Raw genomic sequence first — 22,961 nt, forward strand, 5'->3', positions numbered from 1 at the left:
CAAATCAATTTTTCAATCAAATCTTTTTCAAAATCAATTTCTTTCCTTTTTCAAAGATACTTACTAACAATTAATAATTTGATTGAACATTTTAAGTATGTTACCTTTTCTGTTGAGAAAGGTTTAATGTTTGAATCATATCTTTTCTTGTTAGTCAAGTTTTTAATTTTCAAATCAAATATTTTCAAAATGTTTTTCAAATCATATCTTCTCAATCACATCTTTTTAAACCAATCATATCTTCTTAACCACATCTTTTTCAAAACAGTTTTCAATCAAATCTTTTTTATTTCTAATTTCAAAATCTTTTTCAAAAATCAATTGATTTCTTTTCCCTTTTCATTTTCGAAAATTAAGTAATGTTTTTCAAAAATATCTTCAAAATTTTTCACTTAATTTTCGAAAATAACTTCCCTCCTTCTCACATCCTTCTATTTATGGACTAACACTATCCCTTAATGCAAAATTCGAACTCCATCCTCTTTGATAAGTTCGAATTTTCTACTTCTGTCTTCTACTCTTCTTTTCCTCTGACACCTAAAGGAATCCCTACACTGTGACATAGAGGATTCCACATTTCTTGTTCTCTTCTCTTTCTTATGAGCAGGAGTAAAGACAAAGGCATTCTTGTTGAGGCTGATCCTGAACCTGAAAGGACCTTGAAGAGAAAGCTAAGAGAAGCCAAAGCCCAACTCTCTTTAGAGGATCTGAACGAATTGTTCAAAGAAGAAGAACAAATGGCAGCCGAAAATAACAACAATGCCAACAATGCAAGGAAGGTGCTGGGTGACTTTATTGCACCTACTCCTGACTTTTATGGGAGAAGCATCTCTATCCCTGCCATTGGAGCAAACAACTTTGAGCTTAAGCCTCAATTAGTTCCTCTAATGCAACAGAATTGCAAGTTCCATGGACTTCCATTGGAAGATCATCATCAGTTTTTAGCTGAATTCTTGCAAATCTGTGACACAGTCAAGACTAATGGGGTTGACCCTGAGGTCTACAGACTTATGCTATTCCCTTTTGCTGTAAGAGACAGAGCTAGAACATGGTTGGACTCTCAACCTAAAGAAAGCCTGGACTCTTGGGAAAAGCTAGTCAATGCCTTCTTGGCAAAGTTCTTTCCACCTCAAAAATTGAGTAAGCTTAGAGTGGAAGTCCAAACCTTCAGACAGAAGGAAGGAGAATCCCTCTATGAAGCTTGGGAAAGATACAAACAATTAATCAGAAAGTGTCCCTCTGATATGCTTTCTGAATGGAGCATCATAGGTATTTTCTATGATGGTCTCTCTGAACTATCCAAGATGTCTTTGGATAGCTCTGCTGGAGGATCTCTTCATCCGAAGAAGACGCCTACTGAGGCTCAAGAACTGATTGAAATGGTTGCAAATAACCAATTCATGTACACTTCTGAAAGAAATCCTGTGAACAATGGGACTAGTCAGAAGAAATGAGTTCTTGAGATTGACACTCTGAATGCCATATTGGCTCAGAACAAAATATTGACTCAACAAGTCAATATGATTTCTCAAAGTCTGTCTGGAATGCAAAATGCACCAAGCAGTACTAAGGAAGCTTCATCTGAGGAAGAAGCTTATGATCCTGAGAACCCTTCAATAGAAGAGGTGAATTACATGGGAGAACCCTATGGAAACTCCTACAATCCTTCATGGAGGAATCATCCAAATCTTTCATGGAAGGATCAACAGAGACCTCAACAAGGTTTCAATAACAATAATGGTGGAAGAAACAGGTTTAGCAATAGCAAGCCTTTTCCATCATCTTCTCAGCAACAGACAGAGAGTTCTAAGCAGAATGCTTCTGACTTAGCAACCATGGTCTCTGATGTAATCAAAACCACTCAAAGTTTCATGATTGAAACAAGATCCTCCATCAGAAACTTGGAAGGACAAGTGGGTCAGCTGAGCAAGAAAATTACTGAACTCCCTCCTAGCACTCTCCCAAGCAATACTGAAGAAAACCCAAAAGGAGAGTGCAAGGCCATCAACATGGCCGAATTCTGGGAGGAAGAAGAGGCAGTGAACGCCACTGAGGAAGACCTCACTGGGCGTCCACTGGCCTCCAATGAGTTTCCCAATGAGGAACCATGGGAATCTGGGGCTCAAAATGAGATCATAGAGATTCCATTGGACTTACTTCTGCCATTCATGAGCTCTGATGAGTATTCTTCCTCTGAAGAGGACGAGTATGTCACTGAAGAGCAAGTTGCTAAATACCTTGGAGCAATCATGAAGCTGAATGACAAGTTATTTGGAAATGAGACTTGGGAGGATGAACCCCCTTTGCTCACCAAAGAACTGGATGACTTGTCTAGGCAGAAACTGCCTCAAAAGAGACAGGACCCTGGGAAGTTTTCAATACCTTGTACCATAGGCACCATGACCTTCAAGAAGGCCTTGTGTGACTTAGGGTCAAGTGTAAACCTCATGCCCCTCTCTGTAATGGAGAAGCTAGGGATCTTTGAGGTGCAAGCTGCAAAAATCTCACTAGAGATGGCAGACAACTCAAGAAAACAAGCCTATGGACTTGTAGAGGATGTTCTGGTTAAGGTTGAAGACCATTACATCCCCACTGATTTCATAGTCCTAGAGACTGGGAAGTGCATGGATGAATCCATCATCCTTGGCAGATCCTTCCTAGCCACAGCAAGGGCTGTGATTGATGTTGATAGAGGAGAGTTGATCATTCAAGTGAATGAAGAATCCTTGGTGTTTAAGGCCCAAGGATATCCCTCTGTCATCATGGAGAGGAAGCATGAAGAGCTTCTCTCAAAACAGAGCCAAACTGAGCCCCCACAGTCAAACTCTAAGTTTGGTGTTGGGAGGCCACAACCAAACTCTAAGTTTGGTGTTGAACCCCCACATTCAAACTCTAAGTTTGGTGTTGGGAGGTTCCAACATGGCTCTGGATATCTGTGAGGCTCCATGAGAGTCCTCTGTCAAGCTACTGACATTAAAGAAGCGCTTGTTGGGAGGCAATCCAATGTTATATTTTATCTATTTTCTTTTGTTATTTTATGTTTTTTGTAGGTTGATGATCATAAGAAATCACAAAATCAATGAAAAAAGCAAAAACAGAATGAAAAATAGGAAGAAAAACAGCACACCCTGGAGGAAGAACTCACTGGCGTTTAAACGCCAGTGAGGCTAGCAGTTGGGCGTTTAACGCCCAGTCTGGCACCATTCTGGGCGTTTAACGCCAGAAAGGGGCACCAGACTGGCGTTAAATGCCAGGAAAGGGCAAGAACCTGGCGTTAAACGCCAGAAATGGGCACCAGCCCGGCGTTTAACGCCAGAATTGGCTCAAAACGTGTTTTTGAATGCCATTTGGTGCAGGGATGACTTTTCCTTGACACCTAAGGATTTGTGGACCCCACAGGATCCCCACTTACCCTACCACTCTCTCTCTTCTTCACCAATCACCTCAACACCTCTCTCCCAAAAAAACCCCCCCACTATCAAATCCCACTATCATCTTCACTCCTTCATTTTCACACACCCTAAACACTACTTTTTCCCCTTTTGGCCGAACCACAAAGCCATCTCCCTCTCCTCCATTTCTTCTTCTTCTACTCTCTTCTTTCTTCTTTTGCTCGAGGACGAGCAAACATTTTAAGTTTGGTGTGGTAAAAGCATTGCTTTTTGTTTTTCCATAACCATTTATGGCATCCAAGGCCGGAGAAACCTCTAAAAAGAGGAAAGGGAAGGCAAAAGCTTTCACCTCCGAGTCAGGGGAGATGGAGAGATTCATCTCAAGAGTGCATCAAGACCACTTCTATGAAATTGTGGCCATGAAGAAGGGTCAACTTTGATCAAAGGTTGGACCAAGTCCTCATAGACATTTGTGAAGAGGGCGTTCAATAAAAGAGAGATTCAAGAGGGAAGCCGGTTCAACTGAGAAGGCATGACCTCAAGCCCATCACTAAGAAAAGGATGGAGCAACAAGAGATCCCACTCATCATGAAATGAGAGAAGATCAAAGAATCATGAGAGAGGAGCAACAAAGACAAGGAAGAGACATTGAGGAGCTCAAGCACTCCATAGGATCTTCAAGAGGAAGAACAAGCCGCCATCACTAAGGTGGACCCGTTCTTTAATCTCCTTGTTCTTTATTTTCTTGTTTTTCGAATTTTATGCTTATGTTTATCTATGTTTGTGTCTTGTGATCATTAGTATCTTAGTGTCTATGCCTTAAAGTTATGAATGTCCTATGAATCCATCACCTTTCTTAAATGAAAACTGTTTTTATTACAAAAGAACAAGAAGTACAGGATTTCAAATTCATCTTTAAAACTAGCTTAATTAGTTTGATGTGGTGACAATACTTTTTGTTTTCTGAATGTATGCTTAAACAGTGCATATGTCTTTTGAATTTGTTGTTCATGAATGTTAAAATTGTTGGCTCTTGAAAGAATGATGAAAAAGGAGACATGTTACTGAAGATCTGAAAAATCATAAAAATGATTCTTGAAAGCAAGAAAAAGCAATTCTATTCAAAAAAAAAAGAGAGAAAAAGAAAAGAAAACGAAAAAAAAAGAGAGAAGAAATAAAGTTGTGATCCAAGGCAAATAAGAGTGTGCTTAAGAACCCTGGACACCTCTAATTGGGGACTCTAGCAAAGCTGAGTCACAATCTGAAAAGGTTCACCCAATTATGTGTCTGTGGTATGTATGTATCCGGTGGTAATACTGGAAGACAGAGTGCTTTGGGCCACGGCCAAGACTCAATAAGCAGCTGTGTTCAAGAATCATCATACTTAACTAGGAGAATCAATAACACTATCTGGATTCTGAGTTCCTAAAGAAGCCAATCATTCTGAATTTCAAAGGATAAAGTGAGATGCCAAAACTGTTCGGAGGCAAAAAGCTACTAGTCCCGCTCATCTAATTTGGAGCTAAGTTTCATTGATAATTTGGAGTCTATAGTATATTCTCTTCTTTTTATCTTATTTGATTTTCAGTTGCTTGAGGACAAGCAACAATTTAAGTTTGGTGTTGTGATGAGCGGATAATTTGTACACTTTTTGGCATTGTTTTTAGTATGTTTTTGATATGATATAGTTAGTTTTTAGTATATTTTTATTAGTTTTTAGCTAAAATTCACTTTTCTGGACTTTACTATGAGTTTGTGTGTTTTTCTGTGATTTCAGGTATTTTCTGGCTGAAATTAAGGGACCTGAGCAAAAATCTGATTCAGAGACCAAAAAGGATTGCAGATGCTGTTAGATTCTGACCTCCCTGCACTCGAAGTGGATTTTCTAGAGCTACAGAAGCCAAATTGGCGCGCTCTCAACGGCGTTGGAAAGTAGACATCCTGGGCTTTCCAGCAATATATGATAGTCCATACTTTGCCCAAGATTTGATGGCCCAAACCAGCGTTCAAAGTCACCCTCAGGAATCCCAGCGTTAAACGCTGGAACTGGCACCCAAATGGGAGTTAAACGCCCAAACTGGCACTAAAGCTGGCGTTTAACTCCAAGAAGAGTCTCTACACGAAAATGCTTCATTGCTCAGCCCAAGCACACACCAAGTAGGCCCGGAAGTGGATTTTTATGTCATTTACTCATCTCTGTACACCCTAGGCTACTAGTTCTCTATATATAGGACCTTTTACTATTGTATTTTTATCTTTGGACATCTAGTTCTTAGATCATTGGGAGGCTGGCCATTCGGCCATGCCTAGACCTTATGCTTATGTATTTTCAACGGTGGAGCTTCTACACACCAGAGATTAAGGTGTGGAGCTCTGCTGTACCTCGAGTATTAATGCAATTACTATTGTTCTTCTATTCAATTCCGCTTGTTCTTGTTCTAAGATATCACTTGTTCTTTAACTTGATGAATGTGATGATCCGTGACACTCATCATCATTCTCACCTATGAACAAGGTGACTGACAACCACTTTTGTTCTACAAGCAACTAAGGCTATAGTGAATATCTCTTGGATTCCTGATTGCACGATGCATGGTTGATCGCCTGACAACCGAGTGCTCGCCTGACAAACGAGCCAACCATTCCGTGATATCAGAGCCTTCGTGGTATAGGCAAGAACTGATGGCAGCATTCAAGAGAATCCGGAAGGTCTAACCTTGTCTGTGGTATTCTGAGTAGGATTCAATGACTGAATGACTGTGACGTGCTTCAAACTCCTGAAGGCGGGGCGTTAGTGACAGACGCAAAAGAATCACTGGATTCTATTCCGGCCTGATTGAGAACTGACAGATGAATTCCGCTATGCTGTGACAGAGCATATGCAATCGCTTTCACTGAGAGGATGGGAGGTAGCCACTGACAACGGTGAAACCCTTGCTTAAGCTTGCCATGGAAAGGAATAAGAAGGATTGGATGAAGACAGTAGGAAAGCAGAGAGACGGAAGGGAAGGCATCTTCATGCGCTTATCTGAAGTTCCTACCAATGAATTACATAAGTATCTCTATCTTTACCTTTGTGTTATTTTCGTTCATCACCATATACATTTGAGTTTGCCTGACTAAGATTTACAAGATGACCATAGCTTGCTTCAATACTAACAATCTCCGTGGGATCGACCCTTACTCGCGTAAGGTTTATTACTTGGACGACCTAGTGCACTTGCTGGTTAGTTGTGCGAAGTTGTGTAATGCCATGGTATTGAACTACCAAGTTTTTGGGGTTCATGACCGGGGATTATGAGAGTTGTGAAAAAGTATTGTTCACAATTTCGCGCACCAGGTTGCCACGGAGGTCGCCAAGGCTCGATACAAGACCTTCTCAACTTCGAGATGACTTGCAAGGTGTTTTTCGATGCCGGGCGGTCGGCCGTCGTATACAAGCATGCAATGGCCTAGAGCATTCCGTGGGTTTCCTTTCTAAGGTACCCAGACCGGGCGAAAAGAAGGTTTGTGGATCGGTGCGTCGATGCGGGAAATCCCGACGCAATTCTCAGGGACAGATTGCACGAGTATTTTTTTATGGCTTGACGTCACACCAGAATGGATCTACTTACCAGGGCTGCATTGCAGGGCAGCGTGGAGGCCGGCTACGTATGCTCCATGTTGCTGCTGTGTAACCACTAAGACGGCGACGACGTGAGGCACGACGTCGATCTTTTTGTAGTTATCCTTGCAGCTGGGAATGTCCACATGTGCAGGGAGTCTACACGGACATCCTGGCAAAGCGTTGGGTCGGCGTGATACCTCCGGACCCTGGGCAACCCGTGGCATGTCGATCCCCCATATGCCCTACACGAGGCATCATGGGTGATGCTCACGACGTCTCAGGCGTATCGTGTGTCCGGTGCCTGGCCGATCACGAGGTCCACGAGTTCCTAGCTATGTTTCGACGACATTGAACTACGATAGGTACTCTTTTGGTTGTGTGTTGGGTACTTGCATGCGTAGATGAATTTTTCGTGGGCATGGCTATCTGGACAGGAAGTTCCAGATGCACTCAATGCTCAAGTTGGACTAATTTATTGGGGTTTTTTTTGGTTCTCTTATTTTAGTTTGACTCTCTTCTGCGAGCATGAAATGCTCTCGGAGAAAAACAAGTGTGATTTAAATAGAAGGAGCAACGTAGTTTAATTCCCGGTGTCATAATTTAAATGTACTTTGCGTCAAACCAAGCGTGCCATGGGGCATTCCCATCGATGCGAATTCTGTTCCAAGTTGTTTTAAAATTTTAAGCTAACCAAGACGTCCTCGATGTTTCATTTCTTCCATAAACACACATCAAAATAGTACATTCACGGTGCATATGCACCACAAACCCTAAACTGAGAGCATTAACACATGAAGTAAAAGATCAAACACCAAATACATAAACACAAAGACAATAGTGTAGTTCCTTAAGGCGATGAAGGGTATCAGACAACGATAGAGAGTTCACGGGCGTGCATGCCAAGTCAAATACCTCCCGTAGCCTCTTCGACGTTGGTGAACATATCGTCCTGGTTGTCTCACTCTGCCGATTGCGCAGAATCATAGGCTCCTTCGCCGCTCCGGGAATTTATTCCCCTCCTCCATATCCGCGACCCTTCCTCACAATACATCCAACTTTGCAAAATCAACTTGCTCCCGGTGACAAAGGTCTTCAACCTTTGCCATCAGGTTGCCTCCCTGCCTCTCCAGCTGCTGCATGCCCGTGTGGAAGTCGTTAACCTATTCACATAGCAATGCGTGCATCCCATGCAAGGCCTGCTCGGCCTGCTCGGCCTCCTCGACCTGTAACTCTTTCGCCTTCAGCTTGACCTCGACGGTCAGGTACGCCGTCTTCGACGCACTCAGCAGTTCACGGAGCGTCTTAACTTTGTCCTTTAGAATCTCTTCCCTCTTCACCATGGCAGCTTCAAACAGTGTCCAGTCCATATTTTTCTCGTCCTCCCGAAAAAGGCGGAACATCTCGCTGATCGACAGTTCGTCCGCATAGAGTATTTTGGTTGGTTCCGCCCCCAAATCCTGAGACATTGGTCTTTTTTGTTCGTGTTTTTTTTAATCCAGGAGTATCGTCTGTTACCTAGAACCATCTCCTGTCCAAATGCAGGGGGCGTATAGAGTACACTAGTCGCACTGTATGGGCAATACTTCGACAACACGCGTCGGCCCAAGATGGTAAATTAAATCTGTCTGTTAAAATACCAGTAAATACATTGTATGTGTTATAATTCAATACTAAAATAATACAATAAAAATAAAGTCGTCTTCATAAATGCCAGGGGAAAAAAATTTTAACCGTGATAAATAAAATGGAAGAAATACTGAAAATTTACTGACACCCGCTACAAATTACGAGAACACTGGGACTTGACAGCACAACGTTGCTTCGAGTAGTCAAGAAAATCTAGCAATTCTTACTCAACAAGTAATTAAAAAAAAGGAAATTCCATCACTCACATGAGTACCTTGATGTTATTCGCTCGCAATCAAAGATTTTGTTTGCTACTGTATATTGTACTTTTAAATGGTTAAAATAGTGACACAAGCCACATGCATCGGGAAACCAATGTACTTGAGTGGGCTAATTCGACGAGGCAATCCATAACTCGAAGTTGACGCGTTATTTCGAGGTTCATTGCAGTATCAACAGTTGTGTCAATCACCCCTGATAGTAATGATCACAATTGGCATTCAACTCCTTCGCAGAACACTGTATATGGAGTTAACAAGAAGGGAAATGAGCCCATATTCAATGGTTATACGATGGGGTGTTCCTGTTACTGTGATTGTCAGAGCATCTCCAATGCCCAAAATATGAATCCCTTTCTGCCAAGTCAAATGGGCTTTCCAAAAGAGGACAAATTTGTCCCCAGAGTCAAAAACGCTGCCGTTTCTCCCCCCATCCCCAATGTATGAAATCCAGGAGTCTTAATCCTTCGAATGCAGTCTGAGGGTGAAGCGGAAGAAGGAAGAAAGGGAGCATTCCAACCATGGCATCCGAAGGTGTGTCCTCAAGCTCGAGAAGCGCCCAGTTCCGACCGGCAATGATGGAAAAGAGGGCGTGTCAGCAAAGTGCTTCTGTGGAGAAAATGCAATCCTGTTAATGTCGGGGACGACTAGCAATCCGAATAGATTGTTTCTGGGATGTCCCTTTTATAAGATATGCAAAGAAAATCTGTGTAATTCCGTTTGTGTTAGGGTTTATCCTCAATTCCTGATTTTCTGAGCTTTGAGGATTGATTTTGTGTAGGTAAGTCAACCATGTTGCAAGTATTTTTTGTGGCTGGACGAGCACATAACTGGTCTTGGTGTTGGTGTTACAAGGTACCTGGGACAGGAGCAAATTTTGCATGGTGAAGAGCATCACTGGAACAAAGACATGGAAAATAGGATAATGTTGTTGGAGAAGAGGATAGAAGCGTTAGAGGTTAAAAAAAATCCAATTGGGTGGAGCATATGTGTGATGTTTGTTGTCCTGATATTTACTTTATTTAGTTGTAAGAAATGATGTAAGACATGTGAAATGTTGAAAATGAAATGTATTAATCATTTGTGTATCTGGTATCACTTTGGGTCATGTTTGTGATTATGTATGTGGGAAAACGAAAGTTGGCAAAATCACAGGAAATCAAAGTTTTAACCACTGATATTTAAAGTGTGAAGGTTTTTCCCTCCTTTTAATATTTTTGTTTGTTTTTTGTATCGCATTCCCCCTTTGTTTTTCCTGCACGGAGTTAATTAACAATAAGAGAAGCAAGGCCCGGTCATGCCGTTCAACATTTTTTATCCTTCCGACGGGGAAGTAATACAAGTTTCATTATCACAAAATGACAGTTATCGCAAAAGGCACGCTAATAACAAGAAGACGTGGCAATAACAAGAAGACGCATCGTCGACTACACTTGTCAACCAAGACACTAAGTAAAGGAACCGCATCATGTTGCGAACGACAGACGGCCGGTATTTGTAGAACTATGCGATCACATGCAGAGGGCAGGCGCACATAACAAATGTGTGCATCCGCGGACTCAAGTACATATCGCACATCCACGACTATGAGATGACTGTTAGGAACGTCCATCTCCGCCTGGTAATTGCGCCGGATGAACACCACGCATTTCCTCCGCACATTTATGCCTCTCCTCCAACACGAATAACCTGAAACCCAATTCATCCCACTTGGCGACGTCAACTAGTGCCCGCCGACGGACGCTATGGATCTCCACCTTCAATGCGTGTTCCTCTTCCACCAGTCAGCGAATTGTGCCCTCATTCTCGTGCCTCACGACACCAAGTAACATTTCCATCCCCGCCAATGCCCTCCCTGCCTCCTCCAACTCTTGTGCCCTTGACCTCAACTTGACATCTGCGGTTAAGTGCACCATTTTTGCCGTGCTCAGCTCTGCGCGGAGGGTCTGGATTGTACTGTTCAGATCAGCCTCCCTTTTTACAAGTGCAGCCTCAACCATATCACAATCCGAACAGATTTCGTCCCTGTGGACAATGTCGATCAGATCCACGATGGACAGTTCTGCGAGATCCTCGGTGTTCATGGCAGGGATCGGTCTGGGGCGGGTGGATACGACACACGCAGCAGGTTGGTTGTAAACGCCGAGTGTGTGATAGACAACGCAAGACGCTTATTGCCTACTGTGGTAGGGGTACAAAATGGGTGTTATAAATCATTATGCGAATGGGACCTAAGCGCATCTTCCTTAATACGTTTCGCATGGTTACCGAGGAGCGTCTCCCACTGGGCAACCATGAAGAACAACCGTTTTTCGTCACTCGCCAAACTTTGTTCACGCAAATGCGCGGGTGGCCTTGTGTGCCCCTATGGAATGAAGATCACACGCTTCCTGTTTAGTCAAACGTAACTTTAGTAATCGAAGAGTTCAGATCAAATCCCCCCTCCAAACAAATATGATTCGGCCTAAGCTATAGCCAATAGATGCATTTATTACTATGCTTGTGGGTATTCAATATGGCACACGTTTTCCCAGATTTTTTTTGTTTACCGATAAAACCAGGGGATTATTTCCTTAACTATTTATTGAAAAAAAACGGCCACATTAAAATGAAAGAAATTAATAAGACCTAATTTTATTTATTAAAACTTATTTTTAGATTCAAAATTTAAAATGAAATAATCAAAAATAAAAAAGGACACCACTCTAACAAAGACACTAGAAATATCTTTTTTAAAGACGTTTATGTTGTAATAAGTGTAAGTAGGATATGAGGTAGATGCCCATTTTTCACTGTTGCTTAGAATATCAAGAGAGATTACCATTAATGAAGAGCAATTACAAGCAACAAATAATTCTCTCTCTCTTTTATGTTTCAATACTTCATTATCTTTTTTTTTATCCTATCTTTGTTACCACTTCCTTATTTTTATTTAGTTATTTCATAGCAGTTTACATGTGTTATATTATTATTGGACATTTTTATTAAACCAATTAATAAGTTCTTCTTTAATAAACTAGAATAAAACCAGTTTATAACAAGGACGAACCCAATTGTCTACATTATAATTATTAGATCCAGTATGATCCGATCAAATTACACAATCTAACCCGAACATCTTTAAATTCCGTGATAAAAAAGACAAATATATCCCTGACTTTTTGTTTTGTGGACATTTAAATCCCTAAAAATTTAAAAATACAGTTTCATCCTTAAAAATTTAGATTTATTAATATTGTTATAAAAAAATCAATTTTGTTCTAATTTGCATGGAAATTTAAAAATAACCGGTTTATTAATACCTCCATTAATAATGCGACACATAAACGTCCTTATGTAAAGACGGAGCATTCCCCGAGAAAGAATGCGAAAGAAATTTGCACAAACAACTAACGGGCAGTTAACTAATAAATGCAAAGAGAATGTAAATAAGAGACGACCAGCAGTTCGTTCCATTTTGCAAACGAGAGCACCATGTGTGATAATCGCCCCTCCCCCCCCCCCCCCCCACCCAAAAAAGGAAAAAGAAATGCGCACAATCGGCACTCGTGGAAAGAATGGGCACGCAATCGGTCGGACCCATTGCCCACTTAAAACTATTCTGTTTGACATATGGGTCAGTATTGCAACGAGGGTTGTGTCGTATTCAATTCAGGATCTGTTCAACATGCAGGCCACTTGCGGGCTATTTGCAGCTGTATGCAGTTCCGACCCCGTGTACAGACATGCCTTGGTTTTGGAGTTACCCATTGCTTGCCTCCTGTACCACTCTGGGCGGGCTGCAATGGGATTTCTGAGCCGATGCGCCACAGCGCAGAATCCGACCGTTCTGCTCTGGCTGGGTATGGTTGCTTTATTCTGGCTTGGCCACCGCAGAGGTGGTATACAGACCGTGACCGAGGCAGCAGAGTTGGGTGATGTGGAGGCCTGCTACCTCTCTGCGATGCTGCTACTGTCGCTTGACGACAACGACGATGATGAGATCCACCATGGATTTGCATTTTTCGATTTGGTCCGTGAGTCCAGTGCACTTGAAAGATGCAGAGAGGTGTTCACGCAGGTGTTCGCGGGCCCGTGGTCGGAGATAAACACGATGACCCAGCAGAGGCCATAGCATGTCGTTCCGGTAGTTGTCCTACCCGCGGAATAATTAGTATTGCAAGCGACTTGTCCGGTGTGTCGTGTGTGCAATGCCTGGCCGAGCACGAGGTGCGGAATTTCCTGGCTACTATTTATGTTTAAGGTGTTTCCAAACCCCGATGATCGATGCAGGATAACTGGGCAAGCTTGTTGATGCTTCCCAACATTGAGTCTGCCCCAATGTGCTATCCTATTTTAAGCCTAATACTACTACTTTGCTATCATATTCAGAAGCAAAATTTCACGAGCTAATCGGTTTATCCTTCCTCGCCACTAACTATTACACGACAAGAACAAAATTTATGAGTTGCTTCCATTTTGGTTACCATTGTTTCGAAAGATTGACATTCTATGTTGCGTAGTTTTTATTAATTCGTTCAATCCAGATGTGGTTAACTGTCAATATCTTCTCATCTCCTTTCTTGTTAGTAATAATTTGAATTGATTTAATTGAAATAAATATTTTATAAACATACGCAAAACACTTTTCGGTGACTCCCCAGTGCCTTTTCCAATCATCAACTTAATGCATGATAATTAAATGCCATTAATTTCAGACTTAAAACATCGTTAACTAACTCTACATAATCCAAATAACTTTTGAATCGAACAAAAATAACCATAGAGCGTCAGCACATCTGCACATGGAATCCGCACCCCAGAAGGACACGTCTATTTAGTAAATTGTACACGTATACATAAGTATATGTTACATGTACATGTGGTATTCACAGTAATACGATAATATGATAATTGATAAGCGTATTGATTATCCGGTATTATTCATGATGTTGGGCAACGCTGACGTGCTAAGTCATGATAATTAATGTCAGTATATATAATATAATAATAATAAATATGTATTAACTTCTATATGGTAGAAGATAATCAATACTTATCCAGGAAGCAGGTGAGGTGAGAATATACACACTTTGGAAATTAGAATCAATATAATAATTGTACTATCGCGATAACTGACAAGTTTAGATGATATTAATAATATATAAAAGCTCACACTCTGTCTTTTAACTGCCGATGGTTTCAACCCTTCGTAATCTCTGACCTCTATCAAGGCTTTGCAAATGGATGGAACCTCCAAGACAAGCAGAAAGAAAGGGATCGTACCCGTCGAGTATGAATGTTCGCTGAATATTCTCCCTCGCGATTTATGGGTGAGGATTGCCACGAAGGTTGCATCGTATTCGATCCATGACCTATTCAACATGCAGGCTACTTGCAAGGTGTTTCTTGATGCACGTAGTTCCGGTGTTGTGTACCAACATGCGACGGTGTGGCAGATACGGCTAGTCTCCTTTTTATTTTACATTGACCGGTTTGAAAGGAGGTTCCTCGATCACTGCGTGGAAGCAAGAAATGCAGATGCTATACTCCGACAGGGGATGACAGAGTATTTCTGGATTGGCCGCCATGACATAGGGATGGAACTTCTTGATCGGGCCTCGACGGAGGGCAGCGTCGAATCAGGTTACATCTTTGCCATGTTGCTACTGTGTGAACACGAAGACGAAGAAGAAATGCAGAGGGGTGTTGAAATGTTAGACTTTATCCGTACTTCTAGAGAGATGTTCATGTTGTAGTGAACGTGGTTGTACATCACTCTTTACTAATCTGCCCCCGAATGTACTATTGTAGGGTTAATCTTTGAGTACATTTATATAGTCTGCCAAAGCAATGGCTAGCAATTGAGGATCACAAAACAATATATTTTCTGGTTGAAATGATCTCAGTTTGATCCAAGTAATTAACATACTTCACAGCATTGTCGTTTGTCGTTGATGCAGTATTTCATAACTTCACACGCACAAGAAAGAAAATAAAAAAGGGAAACAAACAGTTAAACTCAGACGGTGCAAAGTTAAACGTAAGTAGGAAAATGGAGTTTTAGGTAGGATTTACAGAGGATCAAATATACGGCTAAACAAACGCGGGAAATAAATTAACATTCATAATTATTAATAACAATAGAATTAGGACACTTTCCTGCTTGACTTTAATGACCAAGCGAACAATGCCCTTTTCAGTGTTGCCAGCGTTTTAGTACTGCATAGTGGCAGAAAATAGGTGATGGCATCTGGTATGCTCCGTGCGGTTTGAGGTGCTCGATGCAAAGCCCACCAGCCTGTATTCGATATGGTATGCCTTAACGCTATGTGCCTATGCCATAAATAATTGACTTCTCTATGTGATGTCGACAGAGGTGTTACGATGATGGACTTCACGGTGCAATAAAGGAAGTCATCCTTTGTTGTCAGGAATTTCCGTGCGACGCCGAGTGAAGGAGGAAACACATCTATCAATGATCAGTGGGATTGTCGGTCTTGAAAAGGAAAGGTTTGGTTAGCAGGACAGGGACATTAAAATGGATTGGGACGGAATTAGATTGGAAACGAGGTATTTTATATGACCAAAGATAGGGGTGTTGTCAGGACATGAACTGAAATTCTTTATTGCTGGCAGAAACTAAAGAACTTATTGTATCCGCGCGTGGGCTAACTTGGCAATGGCCGTGTTATTGGCTAAATCATGTTGTTTTTATCAAAATTAGGTTAGACAAATTGATTTAATCGAATAAATGGTGAATCAAATTTTGAACTGATCTAAATTTTTTTTATATAAAAAATAACTATAATACCCTTATTATAGAGAATGATTAAAATACTCCTATTTATTATATATATATATATATATATATATATATATATATATATATATATTAATTTTGAAAATTCTAAATCCTAACCCTACGTAAAAAAAAAACAAAGGACTAAAATTTATGTTTCTCAAAATTTATATATATAATAGAAGTATTTTAGTCATTTTCTATAATGGGGTATTATAGTTTTTTTTATAAAAAAAATAAATTTAATGTAGACGAGTTCAATTTGGTTCAACCAAGAAAATTTCATCGTCAATTATCACGGTCTTTAGTACCCAGCCCCAGAAAAAACCTTCCGATGGTTTAAAAGGCTGATTGAGTAAACAGTCTTCTGTCCATTCAAACGTCACTTCAATAATGCAGAGCACAGAACATATCCCACTTAGGTTATATGCTTATAACCAAGGTACGCGTTAATTGCGTCATCTGTGCCATCCATATAATTATGATGATAAATTAATTGATCAAACTTACAATTGTTTAACAAATAAAGTAAAATATAATAAAATACATTACAACATCAGTACGCATAGCAAAGGGTTAATGTAGGATCATAACAAACCAGCATTTCCTAGCCACTGTAATGGAGGATTATATAAAGATGAACCCACAATAGCGCAGTCGGAGGAGGATTGGCAAGAGTGGTAAACAGTCGCTTGGTGTTGCTCTCGAGCTGCCCAGAAATACGGTAAACTTCCGTAGATGCACCGACGCCTCGTTGTCAATGTGGCGTGGCAGCCTACTTGCCACATGTGTGATCATCTCATACAAGCGGCCGCTCCTTCAGGGAACTAGAGAACCCACCCCACAATTAAAAAACGCTGAAGGGACATGTTACTCGGCCACTCGCCTTTGAATGCGGTGACTCTCTGTCGACTAACTAAATTAATCTTATCCAACGAAATCTCCGTCACAGAAACACCGTTAGCCCCTGCTGCTGCCCGTTTATGGATATTTTCGCGCACTGTGATCATACAATCACCCATGATCGTCACAGGATTCCATGGAACACCCAACTGACCAACAACTCCTAGCTTGATGTGTGAGACCACACACATCGATTCCAAGTCAATCTTGCACCATATGGTCGATAGTCCGTGCGGTGATTGTTCATATCCGACCAACTGTGAGATGCCATCGAGCACACGCATCGCTTGAACGTGCTGAATTGAGCGACGGTTTATCCTAATCTTGCTCAGAAGAAGGCTGTCTGCATCCAGAATGACCACGTGTGTTGCAACCGTGGCATCACGACCGCCCCAGTTGACCCAGAAGGCCTTACCAAGGTGGAACACTGAACTCGCACCGAGGTGAATGAGACGCTGGTCATTTATGTACTCGTGTTTCCAGCATCCGTCTGCGGAATTGAAAATATTGCAGTGCAAAAACTTGTTTTTGAGGTGCCTCTTTGAAATATGGACGACATAGTAATTTTCAGTTCCCGCCCGGTATCCAAATGCGTATCCAATAACGGCTTGTTTCCATAGGGTGTCAGCCGGATCGTCTAGATGACGAGCGACTCGCAGCAGTGGGTTCCATACCATCAGTCCCGTATCAAAACCAGCCCAACTATACCAGACACAGATCATACCGCAATCGGAGCCGATAACACTCCACCATCCGCGAGGACCCAGTTGTTCTGGCATTGGCGCGGGTACTCTTCCTCTGTCTAGACAGTCCACAAGACAGAAAGATACTCTTGAACAGTACATCTCCTGGTCACCAATCTGGAGCAACACCTTATGGTGTTTCCCGCTGTTTGTAATCGTGTTGTCTGATGAGCGGATAATTTATACACTTTTTGGCATTATTTTTAGTATGTTTTTAGTATGTTTTAGTTAGTTTTTATTATATTTTTATTAGTTTTTAGTTAAAATTTACTTTTCTGGACTTTACTATGAGTTTGTGTGTTTTTCTATGATTTCAGGTATTTTCTGGCTGAAATTGAGGGACTTGAGCAAAAATCTGATTCAGAGGCTGAAAAGGACTGCAGATGCTGTTGGATTCTGACCTCTCTGCACTCGAAGTGGATTTTCTGGAGCTACAGAAGCTCAATTGGCGCGCTCTCAATGGCGTTGGAAAGTAGACATCCTGGGCTTCCCAGAAATATATAATAGTCCATACTTTGCCCGAGATTTGATGGCCCAAACCGGCGTTTCAAATCAGCTCAAAATTGCCCAGCGTTAAACGCCGGAACTGGCACAAGAATGGGAGTTAAACGCCCAAACTGGCACAAAAGCTGGCGTTTAACTCCAAGAGAAGTCTCTACACGAAAATGCTTCAATGCTCAGCCCAAGCACACACCAAGTGGGCCCGGAAGTGGATTTTTATGTAATTTACTGATTTCTGTAAACCCTAGGTTACTAGTTCTCTATAAATAGGACCTTTTACTATTGTATTTTCATCTTTAGATCTTTGAATCTTTTGATCACGTTTTGGGGGCTGGCCTCACGGCCATGCCTAGACCTTGTTCTTATGTATTTTCAACGGTGGAGTTTCTACACACCATAGATTAAGGTGTGGAGCTCTGCTGTACCTCGAGTATTAATGCAATTACTATTGTTCTTCTATTCAATTCATCTTGTTCTTATTCTAAGATATTCATTTGCACCCAAGAACATGATGAATGTGATGATTATGTGACACTCATCACCATTCTCACTTATGAACGAGTGCCTGACAACCACTTCTGTTCTACAAGCAAACAAGGCTTGAATGTTTATCTCTTGGATTTCTTAATCGGAATCTTCGTGGTATAAGCTAGAACTAGTGGCGGCATTCAAGAGAATCTGGAAGGTCTAAACCTTGTCTATGGTATTCTGAGTAGGATTCAATGATTGAATGACTGTGACGAGCTTCAAACTCGCGATTGTGGGGCGTTAGTGACAGACGCAAAAGAATCACTGGATTCTATTCCAACATGATCGAGAACCGAGAGCTGAATAGCCGTGCCGTGACAGGGTGCGTTGAACATTTTCACTGAGAGGATGGGAGGTAGCCACTGACAATGGTGAAACCCTACATACAGTTTGCCATAGAAAGGAGTAAGAAGGATTGGATGAAGACAGTAGGAAAGCAGAGAGACGGAAGGGACAAAGCATCTTCATACGCTTATCTGAAATTCCCACCAATGAATTGCATAAGTATCTCTATCTTTATCTTTATGCTTTATTTATATATCCTCCATAACCATTTGAGTTTGCCTGACTAAGATTTACAAGGTGACCATAGCTTGCTTCATACCAACAATCTCTGTGGGATCGACCCTTACTCGCGTAAGGTTTATTACTTGGATGACCCAGTACACTTGCTGGTTAGTTGTGCGAAGTTGTGATAAGGAGTTGAGATTACAATTGTGCGTACCATGTTAATGGCGCCATTGATGATCACAATTTCGTGCACCATTGTCCCTCCTAAATTCGTCGGAAGACAATCGGACACGCCAGGTTGTGCTTTCGGTTCTGCATCTGGCCGCTGTCTTCGGGTCTGTTCGGGTGAAATTTCCATAAAGATATCATTCGGAAACACCTAGTCACTCATCTCAGCCAATGACTCCGGCAACTGATTTGCCATATTCTAAGCTGCTTTTCTTCTCTTTTTGTTTTTTTTGGATGTCGTGAATTAGACTATCCAGCACAAAGTGGAGTAAACGTTAGGGATGCGTGCACTCTACACTTCTTCACTTTTGCTAGATTGTAGCATTGATGGGTGCGGTTGTGCATCAGTGATGGGTCTGACCCTCTAGTTCCGCGTATAGCTACAGCGAGCCATTACTTACGTCACGTCAAGAAACAATTAGTTAACATAGGTTTTTCAACGGATAACAAGAAATTAACAATAAATTCGATGACCTTCAGTTTCAAACAAACTGGGGCGACTGCATTGGGAAGAGTCCCGCAACAATGAGCATGGAAAGCTTATTTCATTTTTTTTAAACGTTACATTGGGCCAGGAGTCTGACCCGGACCAAAACAATAGAAACAATTCACCCTACAGCCCAACCCAATCCCCCCATCCACCCATATGAAACCGGACCCTACCAGATATAAACATTTTCTTCGATATTTTTTCTAGACAAAGATTAAACCAAACGGATTTAAAGGGGCACATATAATGGTTTGAATCGTCAGCGAACAACTCCGTGGGGGGGGGGGGGGGGGCGGGAAGATGCCTCCACCCTCGGTGCTTTAATCGGCCGGTCCGTGCCAGATTAGCGTCACAGATGTCAGTCAACAAGGAGACCGTTGGGATGTTGAAGACCTGATGCCATTAACAGAGAGGTGAATATGAACCCTCGTTGCACACTGTTTTTTCAAAAGCCAGTCTTTCACTCTCCCCGTGAACTACTGAACACACAATGCAGGGATCCTCTTCCATAAGCTCGTCCTCCGTCGATGCACCGACACCTCGCTGTCGCTGTGGCGTGAGGTCGCCAATCAGAACCGCAGGAAAATGTGATTATCCAGGCAGAAGGTTATATGGATATTCTGGGTACAGAACCAGGAGGAAATGCTCGTTCGTTCAATGGTACGATTAAATAAAAAAGGTAGAATACGGCTATTATATTATACGGGCACATTAAACCTGGTTATTATTATGTTGCTTCTTTCTTTTTGTTTTTTTATTTGTCTACACTTCGTGCACGTGTGGCGATCAAAGTTTGTCTTGCCCGCAAACTAGGACTCTGTTTGTTTACGACCGTTGCCTTTATGTTTCATCTTTCATGCATAGGCGTCTGTTGAACTTTCCAATTAATAACGCACCACCGATTAAATACAAATCTAAGTGCCCCCAATTAATAAGGTTATTTATCTTCGAAGTCCCATAAATGCTTTTTCCTTTTTTCTTTTTTTTTATTTTTGAAAAAATCAAAAATGGATTTCGCCAAGGATAAGATGTGACGGTTTAGGCCGAGGGAACTAGATTCGAAAGGATGCATTTAAACCATAAATACGCTTGCACCCGTATTTTCTACACTACTGGATAACACTGTCATAAACACTTACATTTCCAGGCCCCTTGTCCAACAAAAAGTTTCAATGGAGCATTTGTCTGTTGCCATCGAACTATCCCGCGACGTCTGGTTAGCCAATGCCATTAAAGTCGCAGCAAACTCCATAGAGGACATGTGCAGGTTTCGTGTGACGTGTTGCGCTGCGCGCGATGCAGGAGAAGAGGATATTGTGCTCAGGATGGTTTCCATACCACCCCCGCATGACATGAAGTGGTGGTGGACACGTAACCCTATAGCGCGAAGATTTTTCGAGAGGTGCTTTGAGGTCGGTCACCCGGAGCTTCTGTTTCGGGAGGCATTGCGGGAGCTCTACATACGACGTAACGACGCCATCGGATGGGAAATGCTGTAAAATACAGCAAGCAATGGCTTGGACGCTGCCAAGTACGCACTTTCAATGGAGTTGCTCATCCGAAGGGACGACAAGGACACAAAAAAGAATGATTTAGAACTATTTTGCGACCTGGAAGCGGGTGCTTTACTCCTCGTATGTTACTCGAGTTGTTTTGCAGTTCTCACAATTTCTTGGCCGGATGAAGTCCGAATGCCGAAAAAAGGAGAGGATCATACGGTCTGCGACTCGACCAGATGCCTCACCCGAGGCCACATGGGTCTTCTGTATGACTATCGCTGAAGGGCGGCAACGTGGGGCTCCGTCACGGTGTCGGAGTTGCGGACCATATTCTGTTCATCCACTGTCGTACCGACTACGAGGTGGAATGATACGTACTTATACCACTAGTTGGCTGATCAACATGAGTTTAGTATATAAGGTTTAATTACAATATGGAATTATCATTGCTAACTTTAAATTAGATATCTAATTTTGATTAGAACAAACGTATTTTTCAATAGCTAATAAATTCTAATTGTTACCACTTAGTAAATATTTAATTTAATTATAAATATGAATAATGTTCTATTTTTTAGATTTAAATTAACTGTTGAATTGATTAATATCTTACAATATTATTTATTTTATTATAATTTATTTAGCCGATTACTCATTTATAACTCTGAGACCAACCAAACCCCAACAACTAACAGACTAACTGTCTTTGTTAAACCGTTACTTATATCGGTCGGATAACACAACACAAAAAGAGCAAAAGAAAAGGAAAAAATTAAGACATTAAAACGCCAAAATGGAAAAATCGGAAGAGAAAATGATAATGAAAGTTAGACTTTTATGAATCTTTTTTATTGAGTGGTGTTTTTCCGATCAACGTAGCCAGTTGAGCCTTTTTTTGTCCTTTTGGTGACACATGGCAAATTACTTAAAAAAATTAGAGATATAACATATATATTATTTAATAATTATATAAGATAATCATGTATTTATTCAATTAATAGTCTATTTTAATTATTTACATCACAACTAACCAAAAAGATTATATCAAAGCATTTTAAAATATTATGTATATTGTTTACATTAAATTATAATTGATTAAATTTGTTTACATAAAAATGAATAAATTTATTTTTTAAACATTAAAAAATTATTTTTGGTCAGCGTATTTTTTTCCTATTTATAATAGTTAAAATACTAATTACATTAACTATAGAGTCCCGCTATGTTTTTTTTTTGTTACATTAAATAATTTAACAAAGGGGAATTAGTTTTAACCAACCCTTGTGATCACAGCTCCTATATCTTATCTGACCCACCATACTGGAATTTTTCACCCATAGTTTTGTCTACGATCATCGAACCCCTCCAAGATGTGCCATCCCACCGACACGAACTCTGCATGAGTGCTCCTTCATGGGGGTCCAACGGCTTGGCAACGCCGATGCGGAATATTGTTGTTCTCGCCGTCGGGTTGCCGCATTTGGACATGTGCATGATCGGATACCAACGAAGGGTCTTAAGGTATCTACGAAGAATCTTTGTGATTGGCATCTGTGGAAGGATATTTTTCTCGTAGGGATTGGAGTAACCCCATCGTTAATCATCTCACCTAATGCTGTCAAAGGTCTTAACACACTCAACGGACGCAAGGCAATTTTCCTGAGAAAGATCCCTTGTGATATCTTCAAATGGTCACATCACCTTATCACATTAGAGACTCGGTTAGATCGCCCGGAAAGCAAACGTTTACACCTCTTCGTGCACATTTTAAGTATATATGCGGAATAAAACACGACCAATCAGCGTGCCTTCTAAGGTAACCATCACTCCCCCAACACACTTCCTGCGCGGTAGTCAGCCGAAAAACGCGCTCAA

General features: G+C 41.3%; 1 protein-coding gene and 1 non-coding gene across 2 annotated transcripts; one reads left to right on the forward strand and one right to left on the reverse strand.

The window, feature by feature from the left end:
* Positions 1–1,142: 1,142 nt before the first annotated feature.
* On the reverse strand, positions 1,143–1,250 carry LOC130964199 (small nucleolar RNA R71). Its single transcript, XR_009080302.1, has one exon. It is a non-coding gene; the product is annotated as a small nucleolar RNA R71 (small nucleolar RNA).
* A 12,875-nt stretch (positions 1,251–14,125) lies between these two features.
* Positions 14,126–14,641, forward strand: LOC130962664 (uncharacterized). The gene has a single exon (XM_057888847.1). The coding sequence runs from the start codon at positions 14,126–14,128 to the stop codon at positions 14,639–14,641; it is 516 nt and encodes a 171-aa protein (XP_057744830.1).
* The last annotated feature ends 8,320 nt before the right edge of the window (positions 14,642–22,961 follow it).

The sequence above is a fragment of the Arachis stenosperma genome, chromosome 2, assembly GCF_014773155.1.
Source record: "Arachis stenosperma cultivar V10309 chromosome 2, arast.V10309.gnm1.PFL2, whole genome shotgun sequence".
Lineage (NCBI taxonomy): Eukaryota > Viridiplantae > Streptophyta > Magnoliopsida > Fabales > Fabaceae > Arachis > Arachis stenosperma.